This window comes from Aethalodelphis obliquidens, unplaced genomic scaffold, assembly GCF_003676395.1.
Source record: "Aethalodelphis obliquidens isolate GAN/ISIS:26980383/991018 unplaced genomic scaffold, ASM367639v1 scaffold52, whole genome shotgun sequence".
Classification (NCBI taxonomy): Eukaryota; Metazoa; Chordata; class Mammalia; order Artiodactyla; family Delphinidae; genus Aethalodelphis; species Aethalodelphis obliquidens.
Window position 1 is genome coordinate 4,390,133 of NW_020837996.1, and position 17,113 is coordinate 4,407,245.

At 38.5% G+C, this 17,113-nt stretch overlaps 1 protein-coding gene across 7 annotated transcripts in view; it reads right to left on the bottom strand.

The window, feature by feature from the left end:
• The window catches only part of RANBP17 (RAN binding protein 17), a 313,454-nt gene extending 302,932 nt beyond the window's left edge, over positions 1-10,522 (bottom strand). For 2 of the 7 annotated variants that reach the window (XM_027084320.1, XM_027084316.1), the window contains exon 1: positions 3,647-3,906. In XM_027084320.1, the coding sequence (XP_026940121.1) occupies positions 3,647-3,823 (177 nt within the window). In that variant the 5' untranslated portion in view covers positions 3,824-3,906. Of the gene's footprint in view, positions 1-3,646; positions 3,910-10,358 lie in introns of those variants that run through there. The other 5 variants (XM_027084318.1, XM_027084317.1, XR_003428271.1 and 2 more) reach the window with 5 other exon arrangements.
• Positions 10,523-17,113: the final 6,591 nt, after the last annotated feature.

The window sequence follows — 17,113 nt, forward strand, 5'->3', positions numbered from 1 at the left end:
CCCCCTCCTTCAGATCCATGCTGGTTGTATTCACTCTGACCACCAACTGCCTTAACTTAATAGCATACTCAACCCTTCAAAATCTGATTCAGTTATTCACTCTACCCCTAGCAATCTCTTGTAAAGATAGCCCTATTTTTTTTCTCTAGACCAGAGGTCAGCAAACTAAGGCCTATGGACCAAATCCCGCCTGTTTTTGCAAGGCCCATGAGCTATGTATGGATTTTACTATTTTAAACAGTTGGGAAAAAAATAAAAACAATAATATTTTGTGACATGTGAAAAGTACATGAAATCCAAATTTCAGTGTCCATAAATAAAGTTTATTAGAATACAGCCACACGCATATAGTTTGCTTTCAGACTATGGCAGCAGAGTCAAATACTTAAAACAGTATATGGCACTCACTGCCTCCTCCCCACTGCTGCTCAGTGCACTATAAACCGCAATGATGTACTTATTAACTTCACAGCACAGAGTGCCATGAGTATCACCATGACATGACACGCACCTTTTATTATTACCAGTGCATATCTGTTATGTCAAAACAAGAAAAGATAGAAAAGCACTTCAAATGTCTAACTTTTAAGGCACAGTGGAATGTGGATCATTTTGTTATTGAATCAGATAGCAAAGCAATGTGCTTTTTACGCAATTGTACTATAGCTGTCCTAAAAGAATACAACATATGTTGACCATATCATACCAAGCACTCATGTCAGTATTCCTAACTCACAGGTAATCAATAGTCAGAAAAAAGGAGAAAATTTAAGACAGAATATCTATAACAGTGAAATTTCTCCACAAAAAAATAAAGTGAGGCTGCAACCAAAGTTAGGTTATGAAATGGCTCATTTGTCAGCCAAGTAAGGAAAGCCACTTACCAAAAGAGTTAATTAAATCACCATTATTTTATTGCAGTAGCCAAAGTTACACATGCAGAGACCATAAACTTCAGACTACTAGACTTTCAGTGAGAAGAAGGCCCAGATAGTTGAAGATATTATTAGAGCAACATCAAAATTCAATTTCAAACCAGGCGAATGATTTGGAGGTTCTCCCTAGTTCTTGATGAGTTACCGATGTTACCAACATGCACTGCTCATTCTGTTTATTCCAGAAGTCAATGCTAAGTTTGAAGTGACTAAAGAATTAATCGCTATGAAGAGTCTGCATGCAATTATTGGTCAGAATATCTTGAAAAAAGCTGAGAAAATGCTAATTCTGTACAACCTGAAGTAGTTGCTAAAATGTGCCAACAAGGGTGGTAAAAAGAAAAGACTTAAGTGGACAAATTTACAAAGCTTGTAAAAATGTAAGAGACTAAAGCCTGTGGTATTCATTTTATTATTCATCAGTAGGTACTTTGTTGTCAATATTTGAATCTATCATGTGTTAATGAATCAGTAGTGTTAACAGTGGACTTCAGGGACTTCCCTGGCAGTCCAGTACTTAAGACTTCGCCTTCCAGGGACTTCCCTGGTGGTGCAGTGGTTATGAATCCACCTGCCAATGCAGGGGACAGGGTTCAAGCCCTGGTCCGGGAAGATCCCACATGCCACGGAGCAACTAAGCCCGTGCACCACAACTATTGAACCTGTGCTCTAGAGCCCGCAATCCACAACTACCGAGCCCACGTGCCACAACTACTGAAGCCCGCGTACCTAGAGCCCATGCTCTGCAAGAAGAAGCCACCGCAATGAGAAGTCCACACACTGCAATGAAGAATAGCCCCCACTCGCCACAACTAGAGAAAGCCTGTGCGCAGCAACGAAGACCCAATGCAGCCAAAACTAAATTAATTAATTAATTAATTTTTTTAAAAAAAAGACTTTTTGATCCCTGGTGGGGGAGCTAAGATCCCACATGCCTTGCGGCCAAAAAACCAGAACATAAAACAGAAACAATATTGTAACAAATTCAATAAAGACTTTAAAAATGGTCCACATCAAAAAAAAAATCTAAAAACAAAACGAAACAAAAAAACAGTGGACTTTAGTTCATTTTCATGAATTCATCTTCAGTTCTGGAAATTTCTGTCAGAAATAGAAGCTGAAAATTCTGACTTGCCCTACTGCACAGTAGTTCTATAGCTTGGCAGTGGTAGTTTTACTGCAATTTTTTCTTGCTCAGGACTGAGACTGAAATTTTTCTGAATGAGAAGAACCAATTTTATCCACTATTGTTGAACATTAAATAGCTTTTGAAGTTAGTTTTTGCTTCAAACTTGATAATGTCTCTTAATAAATTCAACCTAAAGTTACAAAATTGTCTAAAAGGCAAACAGTGCTTAGTACTAATGTGAAACTTATAATGCAATAAAGTTACTCTAATCACAACTAACATTGATTGAATCACAAGTAATATCAAGCTGCTTTATATACTTTCCACACATCAAATATTAAAACAAGTAGCAAGATCTCTATTGCTGAGTATATTTTCTGAGCTCAAACTATGTTCCAGCAGCACTTTTTTTCAGACCTTGTTGCAAATGCAACGGAAATTTCCATATTTCAAAATCCATTTAACTGAGCAATTGAGGAGCCTCCACCTAACCTTCAATTGGAAGTGATTAATCTAGAATGTAATGACATCCTAGAAGACAAATATCAAAAGAAGTTTTAATAAAACACTATACATGCCTTCTAAGTGATGAATATGCTTAATTAAAATCATATGCTTATCAGCTGATATCAATATTTGGTAGTACCTATCTGTGTGAAGAGACATTTCCAAAGATGAAATTTGTAAAATCTCATTACAGGTCAGTATTAACATATGAACATTTGTAATCAATGCTAATGATAGGAAATACTAACTCTGAACCCCAGTTAAGCAAAATGTCATCCCCAAAAGAATAATTCCATTCTTTTCATCAGTAGACTTATACTACAAAAAAACTGTACTCAATTATTGTATTTCAAAATTCATAAACAAAACTTTGTGGAAATTTGTTTTCTCTCTTCTAATAGGCATATTTATAAAACATCCTTGATTTTGCCTCTTGGCCCACAAAGTCTAAAATATTTACACTCTGGCCCTTTACAGAAAAAGTTTGCTAACCTCTGCTCTATAGATCCTACAGTCTCCTACTATAGTGCTTACCATATCATTCCACAGCTCTTTATTTATAGTGATACATCTATGCCTTCCCAACTAAATTATGAGTTACTTTAATGCTTGTAAATAAAGCAGGTAGGTAGTACAGTGCCTGGTTTTACATTTAAATACCTGCTAAATGATGTTGAATGAATGGCTATGAATCTCTAGGAGAGAGTCAGGCAAGAAGTAATCAGCATTCCTCTGAATCATTCCTTCACATTTCAAAGTTAATTACAATCTGCCTCTCCCACCTAGATTTTTAATTCCAACTTTCTAAAAATGTAACTTTTGCCACTGGTAGAAGACATAAAAAGGGGCCAAGAGGAATCAAGAATGTATTTTGATTCATGCCTATTTCCACCTCCTGGGCTCTTCCCTAAGTTTTCTTTCCAGGCTTTCCAATTCTTCAACAGTGAAATAAACTACAGTAAAAAGACATGGTAATACCTATCAGTTAACCTACATTGCTAACCTACATGCATTCATCAACAGTGACATATACCTACCGATCTTTCATTGTTAATTGCTGTTATCAAATACTTACTGTTCCTTGTTCTAATAAAAGTTGACACTTGCTGAGACATTCTGGGCTGTCAATAAGTTCCAGGAGTGCTTTCTCAGCCTCTATTCTTTGTGTAAGATCAGTCCCTATGTAGAGATGAGTACATAATACTTCCAATTCAGCCAAACTCTTAAGAAGAAAAAAAAAAAAATTTAACATTTTACTTGAGTGAAAAAAAATAAGGTAAATATATTAATCATAGGAAACAAGGAATGCAAATACCATGTGTGTATTTGTCAAATCAATAAATGCTTATTGAGCTACAACTACTTACTAGGGGTCACAGTGGTGAACAAAAAAAAGGCAAACCTCCTACCTCTAAATTATTTCAATTGATAGTTCTGTGACGGAAAAGTAAGAGTACAGAAAGAGGAGGACTCGTCTAATCCAAGGGGTTTCAAAAGGCTGGCCTAAAGTATATAGGAACATTTATGCTAACCTGAAAGGGTAAGCCATATGAAAAAGACTAGACAGCAGTTCAGGCAAAGACACAGCATTTACCAGAGGCCAGAATAGAGCTTAATCGTTTCAAGGCATTAAAAGGTCAGTATGACGGGTAGACAGACAGCCAGGAGGAGTTGCCAAAAGAAGCTAAAGAGATGGATAAGGGGAATTATCATGTGCAAGTTGCAGACATTATGCCAATTTACATTCTTTTTCAGATTATAAGAACTTCAATGGTTCCATCTATATAAAAGAAAAGATATAAATATACGCTGATGTGGGTCTTCAGAACTAATGACTCATAGTGCTGCAGGTAAACTACGGCATGATTCTCAGGAACTATGACTTGACCCCATGTTACTTATAGCAGTGTAATAACTAGCTATCATCTTGTAGGCTCCTATTTTACAGACATAAAGAATAATTCATTCTGACTATCATCAGAAAGAACACAAATAACAAATGTTGGCAAGGACGTGGAGAAAAGGGAACTCTCATACACTGTTGGTGGGAATGTAAAGTGGTGCAGCCACTGTGGAAAACAGTATGGAGGTTCCTCAAAAAACTAAAAGAACTACCATATGACCCAGCAATTCCACTCCTGGGTATATATCAAAAAAAAAAAAAAAAAACAAAACACACCAAAAACACTAATTCAAAAAGATACATGTGCCCCAATGTTCACAGCAGCAGTATTTACAATTGCCAAGATATGGAAGAAACCTAAGTGTCCATCAACAGAAGAACGAATCAAGAAGATGTGGTACATATATATACAATGGAATATCCCTCAACCATAAAAAAGAATGAAATTTTGCCACTTGCAGTAATATGGATGGACTTGGAGGGCATTATGCTAAGTGAAATAAGTCATACAGAGAAAGACAAATGCTGTATGATATCACTTATATGTGGAATCTAAAAATCACAGCATACTAGCGAATATAACAAAAAAGAAACAGACTCACAGAAACAGAGAACAAACCAGTGGTTACCTGTGAGAGGTAATATAGGGGTGGGGGAGTGGGAGGTACAAATTACTGGGTGTAAGATAGGCTACAATGATATGTTGTACAACACTGGGAATATAGTCAATATTTTATAATAACTGTAAGTGAAGGGTAATCTTTAAAAATTGTATTAAAAATATATAGGAAGGACAAACAAGCCAATTTAAAAAATAAAAATAAAAAAGAATAATTCATTCTGTTTATAAATATAATCTAATCTGAAGATATACGACACGTGGATAAAATCTGAAAGAAAAAATTCTAAATGAGTTCAGTATTCCTCTCAGCTTTAGAGGATTTTTGTTAAAGGTGTCTTACTAAAACTACTTCAGTTTGAACTTAGAGAATTATTCTTTGGAGGACAAAAAAAAAACTGGCACAGATTTCAACGTCAGGTGGGCATATGAAGGTAATGGGATATTCATAAAGAAATACTATTTTTTATCCTTTCTTGACCTGAATTTTTATGTGGCAGCCTTACAGCTACACTAATCTAAACATTCCGTCAAATGCATGTACCTTTGTCTAACAGGAATACATAAGAAATACTGAAATGAAACCTCCTCTAGCTCCCATTATGCTTTTTACTTCTCTCTCCTTAGTTTCTTTATGGCATTTTCCACTTCTCTATCCAGCTCAGAGCCCAACATCTCAGACTAGGGAATTTTTTGCTAGAGTGAAAATAAAAGTACAAAAGAAAGGTTTCAAAAGGATAAATTAGGATAAAGGACGGCAAAAATGAACCACATTTTAAACATTTCCTCTACCTAGATTGGCCCAAGAAGCCCTCGGAGTGCTACTACATACTGTTCATCATATTAAAATGCATAGAAAATTTATGGTTCATGAATACATATGAATTCCCATATTTCCTCCAAGGGTAAGAAACACAAAAATGAAAAGAGCTACCTTTTTCCCTCTCATGACTCATGATCAACCTCAGAAACCTTTTCCTTCATCTAATAAATTTGAAGGGCTAAATTTTAGAGCTGATAATACCCAGAATAATTTAAAGATAAACTGATCCTGCCGTCACGCATTCATCTAGGTCTACGAGTCTCTGAAGAAGTAGATTTTTTGAGTATAAAAAAGAACGAAGCCAGAAATACTGAGAAAACCTAACTGCTGAAAAACAAAAGGTCGACTGGGAGGATTAAATGAGTTAGGGCCACATAACTTCTGGCACACATTACACACTACAAACGTTAGCTGTTTATTATTAGTATCACCTAATAAGAGTATTGTAATAGGTGGAATTGTATCCTCCTAAAAGATATATCCAAGTCCTAACCACCAGTCCCTTCGAGTTATTTTGAAACAGGGTCTTTGCAAATCCTGGTCTAGGGATGAGATCATCCTGGATTTAGGGCGGGCCCTAAATCCAATGATTCACAAGAGAGAGGGACATTTGAGATGCAGAAACAAGAGAAAAAGTCATAAAAAGGAGGTAAAGATTGGGGTGATGCATCTACAAGCCAATGGACCATGGGCTGCAGGCAGCTATCAGAAACTAGGGACAAAGCACAGAACAGTTTCTCCCTCAAGCCCTCTAAGAAGAGACCAACCCTGTCAGCACATTAATTTCAGACTCTGGCCTCTGTAAGTATAAAAGAATAAATTTTCTGGGACCTCCCTGGTGGTCCAGTAGTAAAGAATCCGCCTTCCAATGGAGGGGACGCGGGTTTGATCCCTGGTCGGGGAACTAAGATCCCACAGGCTGCGGGTCAACTAAGCCCAAGAACCACAACTACAGAGCCCACGCACCCTGGAGCCTGCACACCACAACTAGAGAGAGAAAACCTGCACGCCACAACTAGAAAGAAGCCTGCACGCTGCAATGAGATCCCACATGCTGCAACTAAGGCCCGACGCAGCCCCCAAAAATAAAGAAAATAAATAATAAATAAAATAAAATAAAAATATAAAGCTAAAATAGCTTCTAAAAAAAAAAAAGAATAAATTTTTATTGTTTTAACCCACCCAGTTTGTGGTAATTTGTCACAACAGCCCCAAATGCCTTTCAAATTATTAACCACCGAAAGGCAGTGAAAGATAAAAAGGTAAAGGTTTGAACTTTCTCTTAAGAAAGACTGAAACAAAGTGGAAACAAAGTGGTTCTGGAATAATCCTGAAAGCTAAAAAGATCGACCAACTGCATCTCCTAAATTTTTCCTAATGTTATCCCTTGATTCTCATCAAGGTCCTTCTGTTAAATCTTAAGTGCCTACCTCCTACTTGGTCCCAGAAATATCTTTCCTCACTCTGTCCCCTACCCTCTAATCTGGACTGTCTCCTCTCAGATAATCCAGATCCATTTCTTCCTTTGGGACAGAGTACCCTAACCCACAGCTTCCTAACCAGAATGCATGTGCCTTGAATGGTTATAGTATGTCAGGGACATTGATCCCCTTGTCCTCCAGTCAGGCTTTTGGTTATGAGCAGTTTATGTCAATGAACCACACAATTACCATTTTTTATGTATGCTATGATGTGAAAAAGACTGTGAAGCAGTGACCTAACTTCCCCTTACATAAATTCACTTATTTACTTATCAAAATGGCATAATTTTTCACTAACTTCCCTGCTGGGTAGATGACAGTAAGATATTTGTAGGAAAGAATGTGGAAACATGAGTTATTAAGACTACTCTAATTCTGTAGCCTTGGGCAAGTCACAATTGTTCTAAGACTCAGTGTCTTCAGGGATAAAATGTATACATGCACGTAAGTAGGGGGATTGGCTCCAGGACACCCTGCAGATACCAAAACCCAAAGATGTTCATGTACCTTATATAAAATGGCATAGTATTTGCCTATAACCTCTATACATCTTCTCAAATACTTTAAATCACCTCTAGATTACTTATAATACCTAATACAATGTAAATGATATGTAAATAATTGTAAATTCAATGTAAATGGTATGCAAATAGTTGTCACGTGTGCAGCAAATGGAAGTTTTTTGGAGCTTTCTGGAATTTTGAGAGTATTTTCAATCTACAGTTGGTTGAATGCACAGATGCAAAACTCAGGGATACAGCAAGCCGACTGTATATGCACACCTCTCAAGCTAGTTGTGAGGCTGAACATCTACAACAAGCATGTGAAAATTCAAAATGCTAGGTACCAGTTATCATTAGTAATAAAGGCTCCTTGAGTTAACTGGGTAACAGTATGATCCATATGCTGAAAACAATTCAAACTGAGAAGGTTCAGAGCTTAATTCTGGCCCCGCAAATCATCAGGTCTTTTATTTGTTCAACTCCACTTTTAAGCTTCCCAGAACTGCTGTGAAATACATTCCTAGGAAACCCATTTGGGTAATTTTGGCATTAGCAGCTAATTTTTCCACCACTACCTAAGTATGAAGAAATCTTCCAGACTGGGTAATTTACTATTATGCTTCATCTTTCCAAGTCTGAAACTGTTCCAAACTTCCACCATAGTTTTTTTTTTTTGGCTGCGCTGGGTCTTTGATGCGGTGCGTGGGCTTAGTTGCATGTGGGATCTTCGTTCCCTAACCAGGGATCAAACCCATATCCCCTACATTGGTAGGCAGATTCTTAACCACTGGACCGCCAGGGAGGTCCCCAAAACTTCCACCACAGTTTTTAATTGCCCTCAAGATTTACACCTGAATTATGAACATCTGTTTACCTATTTACAATCCCAAAGTCCTCCCTGTGAAATTCCTCCTGTGAGGATTTCCAAAGGGCATATTTACTAAAGTGGTAATAAATAACATTATTTTGACCTGGAGACACTTAGAAATGGCAAGGAGTCAAAAGGTAATGTGTCAGGCTTACTACCTCCTGAGCTGTCAATTACCTGATAGGAGAGTGGCTGATTGAAAAGAAAAGACCCTTTGGAAGAATCAATAATTAAGTAATGAGTCACTGTAGTCACAGGGGATCCAAAGAAATCTACAAAGGGTTGGGACACTTAGATATACTGTCAGCATATTATGAGACTGCCTACCTCTCCAAGGTCATCTCCTGCCTCCACAGGCTTCCCTGCTCCCTTCCCTTTTATATGAACCTTAAGCTCCAGCCAAACCGAACTTCCTGCAGTGTGCCATGTTCTTCCACAATTCTTTGACTTGGCTCACACTGTCCTTTTGCCTCTATACCCTTCGCTTCCTCTTCGTCTGGCCAACTCCTACAATTCTTTCAGTATCCACTAGACTGCAAGTTTCCTGAGTGTACAAATCATAAAGTTTTGCTAGAGCTATATCTTAAGGGCCTAGCAAAGTAAGAACTACAATACATTAGTAGGTGAACAGAAGCTCAAAAAAGCTTGCCTGAGAAGCACAGCAGCTCTGCCTCACTCCTTCCCAACACACACACACACACACACACGGTTGACTGCCCCTTTTCAATGTCCCATGATATCCCGTGATTAATTCTATCATACCATTTTTCACATGTACTATATAATTATCCGTGAATTCCATGAGGGCAAGTATGGTAAGATGATGTAATCCTTTATCCCAGAACTTTGCACCGTGCTTGAGACACGTGGGGGGCGGGGGAAGGCTCTATAAATGTTTGTTGTATGAATAACTGGATGCATATGCTAGAGTGCCCGAGAATACGTGAGCCTTCCTCCAGCCCGCGTCCCATCCAGACCATCTCTGCGCTCCTAGCGCGCGTCCTGCCCCCGTTTCCTCCTCCTATGAAGCTGCTGCAGAGCCCTCCTTCGCAACTCCCCATATACACAGCCCCTGCCCGCTCTGGCCAATTAAAGTCCAACTGCTGCGCCCTCCATCGGCGGACCCAGGCCCCCTTCTCGAGCTCCGTACGAACTGTGTGGAGGCAGACGATGGAACCGCGGCCCACGACGCGGCGGGAAGGCTGGTCCGGCCGGGCTCCCACCTGCTAGGGCGCCGCCGAAACCTCCGTGCGCGCCGTGCGGCGGCACCGGGGAGAGCGGGCTCCCACGCGGCCGGTCCTCAGCATCCGTACCTCCCCCGAAGTGCGAGCTCCAGGCTGGCCCCTGCCCCTCCACCGTCAACCCCAAGCTCTGGCCGCCCCTTCTTCGGGCCCGGGCCCGGGGTGTGCAGCCCAAGCCAGTGCGTGGGTCCCTGGCCGGGGACGAGGGCTGGGGCTCCGAGGCACCGGCCCGCGACCCCGCGGCCTCCGCCACCGGGCTCGGCCCTCAGTCTCCAGACCCCAGCGTCCCGCCGGGTTCCCGGGGCGGCTGACCGGCGGAGCGAGAACCAGCGGCGCAAAGCGCACTGACCTGAAAGTGCAGCGCCATCTTCCCGGGGGGCGGCGCCAGTCGGCGCCCCGAGCGCCCGAGGGGAGGGAGCGTAGGCGGGCGCCGCAGAAGCCCCAGCAGCCCGCTGGGTCCCTGCGCCACTCGCTACCTCGCTCGTCGCCTCGGCCGAGCTGCCTTCGCGTTCGAAGCTCCGGACTGGGCGGGGCTGACAGGGAAGGACGGGGTGACGGAGGCGGCGCGCTCGGGGCCAGCCCGAGAGGGGCGGGGCCGGGGGCCAGGAATCTCAACCGCCACCACCCCCATCACCCTCCTCGTTCTCATGCTTCAACTTCCTCAGGTGAGTCGTGACTTCAGACCTCCGGCCCTTGAGGCAACCACCACCACCCAACTGTCAGCCATGACCCCTGACCTTACATCTCCCACAGACTCTCTTGACCTCTAACCCCTAGAGCATAGTTATTGCCCACGCCTTCTAACTCCCCCATCTCCACATCTTTTCTTGTCGCCTAATACCCACTTGCCAATGACAGATCAGCCATAACCTTTGACTCCTACATGCCAGCTGCTGTCCTTGATCCCTAACTCCCAGAACCCAGCTTTCATTTTTTTAAAAAACTTTATTTTGGTTAAAATTAAACTGACAGTATCTTCTACATATTGCTAAGTTATAAAATTCTAGTTCACTTCTTGTCTAGATCTCATTTAACATGAACTTATATTTTACACTGAATGATTCCATTGGAATGAGAATTTATTTGAGGAGAAGTAGGCCAAAGTCACTCCTTTCTGAAAGGAGTTCCTCTTGAAGTTTGACACTTCCAGTTGGGGTCATTGTACTTTAGTGTGAAAAATTCCTTTAATACCTCTTATAGTTCATGTTTACTAGTGGCAGATTCTCTCAGCTTTTGTTAACATGAAAACGTCTTTATTTCACTTACATTTTTAAAGGATAGTTTTGTTGGGTATAGAATTCTATTTTGGCTTTTTAATTTTTTTTTGAGCATTTAAAAAATGCCTTTCTCTTGATTTCTGGTTACCATTGTTTCTGTTCAGAAATTAGCCATCAGTCTGATTGCTGCTCCCCTGAAGGTAATATGTCTCCTTCTCCCACCCCTGGCTGCTTTAAAATTTTTCTCTTTCTTTTGGTCTTTAGCAGTTTGAGTGTGATATAACTCTGTGTGTGTGTGTGCTCCTGCTTGGGGTTCATAAAGCTTCTTAAATATGAGATCTGATGGGTTTTTTTAATCAATGTCTGAAAATTCCCAGTCAATATTTCTTTAAATACTGTTTCTGTCCCTTTCTCTCTCTCTTCTCCTTCTGAAACCCCAAGTACGTGTGTGTTAAACCTTTTAGAGTTTTCCATATGTCTCTTATACTCTTTTCTGTATATTTTGTCTTTTTTCCTTGTCATGCTTTAATCCACATATTTTTTACTGACCTTTCACCCAAGTCAGTAGAAACTCTATTCTGCTGTGTCTGAGCTGGTATACAACCCCTCTGTTGAATTCTTAATTTTAGGTATAATATTTTCAGTTCCAGAATTTTCATTTGACTCCTCCCTTTCCATTCTTTGAATAGATTCCAAGGCTCTGGTGAAATTCTTTATCATTCCTCTATTTTCTTGAACATTTTAATTATATTATGTAAAGCCTGTGACACATAACTCCGATATCTGAATCAGCTGTGGGTCCTCCTGGCTTTTAGTATTTGGTCCTATTTTTTTCAAGTGTGCCTCAATAATTTCTTATTGAATGTCAGACAGTGTGGAAGAAAAACTGTAGAAGTTCTGGACGACATCAGCTTTCTCCAAAGAAGGTTTTTAAAAAAATTTTATTGTAGTAGGCAGATAGAATACCAGAGGATCACTCCAATCCTATAAGACTTGGCTTTAGGCTTTTAAATTCAGGTTTATTTCCATTTTACCCTTATTCCTAGGTCATGGTCCTCAATAGATCTTACAACTAAAAGCCTGGGATGTTTACTAAGACACCTTCACCCTGTTGGCTTGAACTCTTAATCCCTGTCTCCCCATCACTGTGCAGATGCTAAAATCTCTGTTTGACTCTTTAGATGCTGCTCTTCTGCTGAGTTTCTTAAAGTCTCTCCCTACAGGTATACATCTTAAGAATTGACTGATGATTTGAGGGAAATCTGTACACAGATTTTGGGGCTCACATCTCTGCGGTTTGCTCCTCTCTAGAATTTTGTCCCTAGAATCTCAGCTGCTTTTGTTCCCAGACTCCCTTGTCTGCTCCTGGCCTATTGAGATCGCTGCTATCTATTTAGCTCTGTTACTCCTTGTGCCAACTGGAAAATGCTTTTGGGGTGGGAGGGGAAGGGAAGGGAAAAGCTGAAGTCAATGTGGATCTTGCCCTTAGTGCTTTCATGTTCTCACATGCTCTCAAGGATTGAAGCCAATTAAGTCCTGCCTTTGTTGGTTGTTCTCTAGTACCTTCAAGCAGTTGTTAAATATATATATATATATATATATATATATATATATAGTGTGATATGGTTAATATGTTAAATTATTGTTAAATACATATTTATTTCTTTATAGTTGTTATATATGTAATATAGTTGTTAAATATGTATGTATATTTATTTGTCCCGTTTTTATAATTGTTTTCAGTGGGAGGTCTAATCCAGCATAAGCTAATTCATTATGGCCAGGCTATTTGCATCTTCCATTCTTCACCCTTGATTTTCATAGCTCATCCACAGCCCATGAATCCTCATCCCCACAGCTCACTCCTAAACTTTAAAATCTTTGATACCTTCATCCTGCCATTTTGTGCTCCTAATTCCTAAAGATTTTGATTCCTATATTTTCACTTTCATTTCCATGTCCCAAGACTTTTGATATCCAATCTTGTTTGTGATTCTCACATTCCAACATTTCCGACTCTCACATCCAAAGCACCAGTGTTCATTTCTGACCTCCCTATTGCACCTGCCACACAATAAATACCCCATTATTTTAATTGACTATTGCCTTTGCCTAACTTCTAGATCCCAACCACATTTTAAAGCTATAGTTTTAAAGTAGCACTTCTGTTACCTCAATTTTTAGGTCATTAAGAGAGGAACAATTACTTGAACTTTGACCGTTTGGCATTTTTTTCCCACTCCAGAATATCCTTGGGGCAAATAAGAGATTGTGACAGGAACAGCGGCTGACTGTTCTGTGGAGTCACCAGGTAATTCTGGAAATGAGAAGCCAATTATTTTTTCCTTTTAAATTTGAGTGACCACATAAGATTTCTGTTTAATTAACACTCCCTTCCATGATTTTCTGTCAGCAAAATATGCACACAACTCCATATCTTTTTTTGTCAATTAACAAAATTTAAGATAGAATTGTGTCACTACAGCTATTAAAATTAGCACAGAAGATGCTCCAGGATGTCAAATAATTCATTTCTGTCACAAAACTCAATTAATGGAGGGACATTTAGAGCCCTTAGGAATTACAAAATTATCTTCCTTTATGGCAACTAGCCTTCTAAAAAAGACAGATGGGTCTTTAATCTTTGTATCTTTTTAGGGGATTCAATTAGCATTTGTAATTCTGGTGCTTTAGGAAATTCACCTGACAACTCTGAGCTTTGATTTGTCATTTCTAAGGTCAGGATAACAGTAAGTCTATAATTCAAAAATTTTACAAGAAGTAATATTGAGATGAGACAGCCAAGCACGGCAGTTAGGAAAAGAACATGGAGCCAAACAGCCTGGGTTAGGATACCAGTTACCTCACTTACTAGCTGGTAAACTTGGTGAAGTTACTTAACCTCGCCATGCCTTCATTTCCTCAACTGTAAAATGGAGACTAACAGTATATATCTCATAGGTTGCTGTGATGACTATATGAGTTAATATATATAAAGTACTTAGCATATGGTAAATAATAAATGCTACATAAATACTAATTTTATTATCAAGTAAATTCATATTCTCTGAATATCATATTTATTTTATTTTATTATTAATTTTTTCTTTGCGGTACGCGGGTCTCTCACTGTTGTGGCCTCTCCCGTTGCGGAGCACAGGCTCCAGACGCACAGGCTCAGCGGCCATGGCTCACGGGCCCAGCCACTCCGCTGCATGTGGGATCTTCCCGGACCAGGGCACGTACCCGCGTCCCCTGAATCGGCAGGAAGACTCTCAACCACTGCGCCACCAGGGAAGCCCCTGAATATCATATTTAAATCAATATTTTTAATGGAGTAGCATTATAATTTTAATCAAACAGTAAATTATTCTATACTTTTTTACTTTGTGAATTTACTATCAAATTGGATATTTCCTCATTGTCCCTCCTGCCCCACCCAGCTTCTCAATCCTGAAAAATTTTGAAAGGCTCTGACATTTCCTGCATTAACAGCATTTCTATCTCATGTTTTCATAAATGGTGGGACTGAAAATTCCAAATATCCAACTAAAATTCTCACTTTATGAATACTTAAAATGTAAAACCTATGATCAATCATTTACTTTAGTAACATTATAAACAAAATATAGGAAGCATTAGTACACATTTCCCTTAACTTATTCTACAAATGTAATTTTATTAAATACACTGAGTAAGATTGCTTAATACGTCAATAAGTTTGGGGAATCCAGCAGAGGGCAGGCAGGTAAGAGAAATAGGAGGAGAATGAATCCAATAAATTCAAATTTACGTAAAACCCCTTCAAACGCAACAGTTATATAAAATATTTACCTGTGTATATTTCTTTCATGTTGGTTGATTTCAACTATATTTTTGTTTTGTTAAGTCATTAACTTTAAACTCCATTTATTTAAATAGCCAGTGTGAAACCAGAGTAAGAAAAAAAATTTTTTTCTTCACTAATGATATGGATATGAGTTATTTCACAATCTTGACTATTACATATATATTAAAATCTATACATACTTTTTCTTTAAATGATTTTTACTTTTAATGCACTGCCAATAAGGGTATACTGCTGTGTATTAATAATGCCATTATTTTGACAAATAAAAATTAATGTTTCTCATTCTGTACATTGCCTTATATTACTCGCATATTAATTCCTCTACATAATAGTAAAGAGTTTAAGGCATTGATTATGTAAGCAAGATAGTAGCATTACTTAATATGCATCTTAAAGTTACTGCTAAGCAGGATCATGATAAAATGTGACCTGATATGCAGTGCTACTGGATAAATAAAGCAGTATAACCTTTCTGAAAAGCAATTTTGCAATATGTATCAAGAACCTTGAACATATTCATCTTCACCCAACTTGTAGAAAGTGATTCGAACAAAAAAGCCTAAATTTTTTTAAAGTTTTATATGCAAAGATATTTATTATAGCATGATTTACAATAGGAAAAAGCAGAAAAGCTTAAGTAAACTATGGTACATCGTATGGCAGAATCCTATACAGTCATGAAGAATTATATTTATGGAGAGTTTTGTAAAAAAAATATGGAAAATGCTGTCTTACAAGGTTAAGTGTAAAAGGAAAAATGGAACAATTTATCATTTCAATCAAATGAAAAAAGGCATAGAAAAAAATGAATGGAACAGAATACAAACAAATATTAACAGTGCTGTCTTATAAATGGTGGAATTAACAGGTGATTTTTTTTCTTCTTTATCATGTTTCTGTGTTTTCAAGATTTTCTAAAAGGTACATTATTCATTTTTATATTGAGAGGAAAACTTATGGTATAACAAAAAGTGACACCAAAATAGATTACTGTTAATCTCATTAAGGAAGTACTTACCAAAGAAGTGTTGATGGCAGGTGTATATATTTGGAAGAAAGACCAATCAGAAAATCTGAACTTGACCAGGCAGGCACTACTGCCATAAATCTTTTCTGGAGTAAGGCAAAGTGTGGATGTGGTATGTGTGTGCATGTAACTTTTTTTTTAAATAATGCAATCTTAAATTGAAATGGAAAATATAAAATGTGTAAATCCTAGGGGAACAGGGCAGGAAAAAAGAGCTATCACCAGTCATAGCCCATTTTATGCACATAGCTACTTCCCAGAAATAGGCATGTCCCCATTTCAAGTGATTTTTTCTAAAAGATATCCATAAAATATGTTTAAGCCTGTATCAATGAGAACAATACTGTTTAATTGTTTTTAGAGTAAAATTAATTTGGACTAAAATATAAAATTATGTCCTTCACACACTAATATTACTTTGAGCAGGCAAAAGCTATACCATTTCTTACAACCCAAGCCCCTTCCTTAAGGGTCAACATTTTCCTTTTGCTAAGAGTTATGTTTTAAATTTACTGTGAGGATACCAAGCTGAGCAGGCAAGTCTCTTACTGTAAGGAAAAACAAAAGCACCTAAGAATATCTCAAGGAAAACCAAGTTGTGAACTTTCTTCTTTCTCCTTTCTTTTTCTGCCTCCCATCTCCTCTGCCCCAACACACATTAACACCTTCCCCACGAGTAGCATATGTCATACTGAGGAGCTTAGGAGAGATGATACCCATATTAAATCCTTTCAAATTACTGAAATTTATTTTAAAAGAGTATTTCTATAATTTTCTCCTGACTATAGAAGAAATCCATGATTTTTATATAAAATTTTATGGTACAGAATTGTATAAAATCAAAAGTAAAAATTACCAAGAATAGCAGCCTCTCAGAAATAACCTATCTTAATATAGCAGCATATGTCCTTCCATGCCTCTGTCTCTACACATACATATGTGGGCAAAAAAAATTTCTGAGATCACGCTATAAAACTGGTTTGTACCTTGATTTTTCTGCTTAACAATAT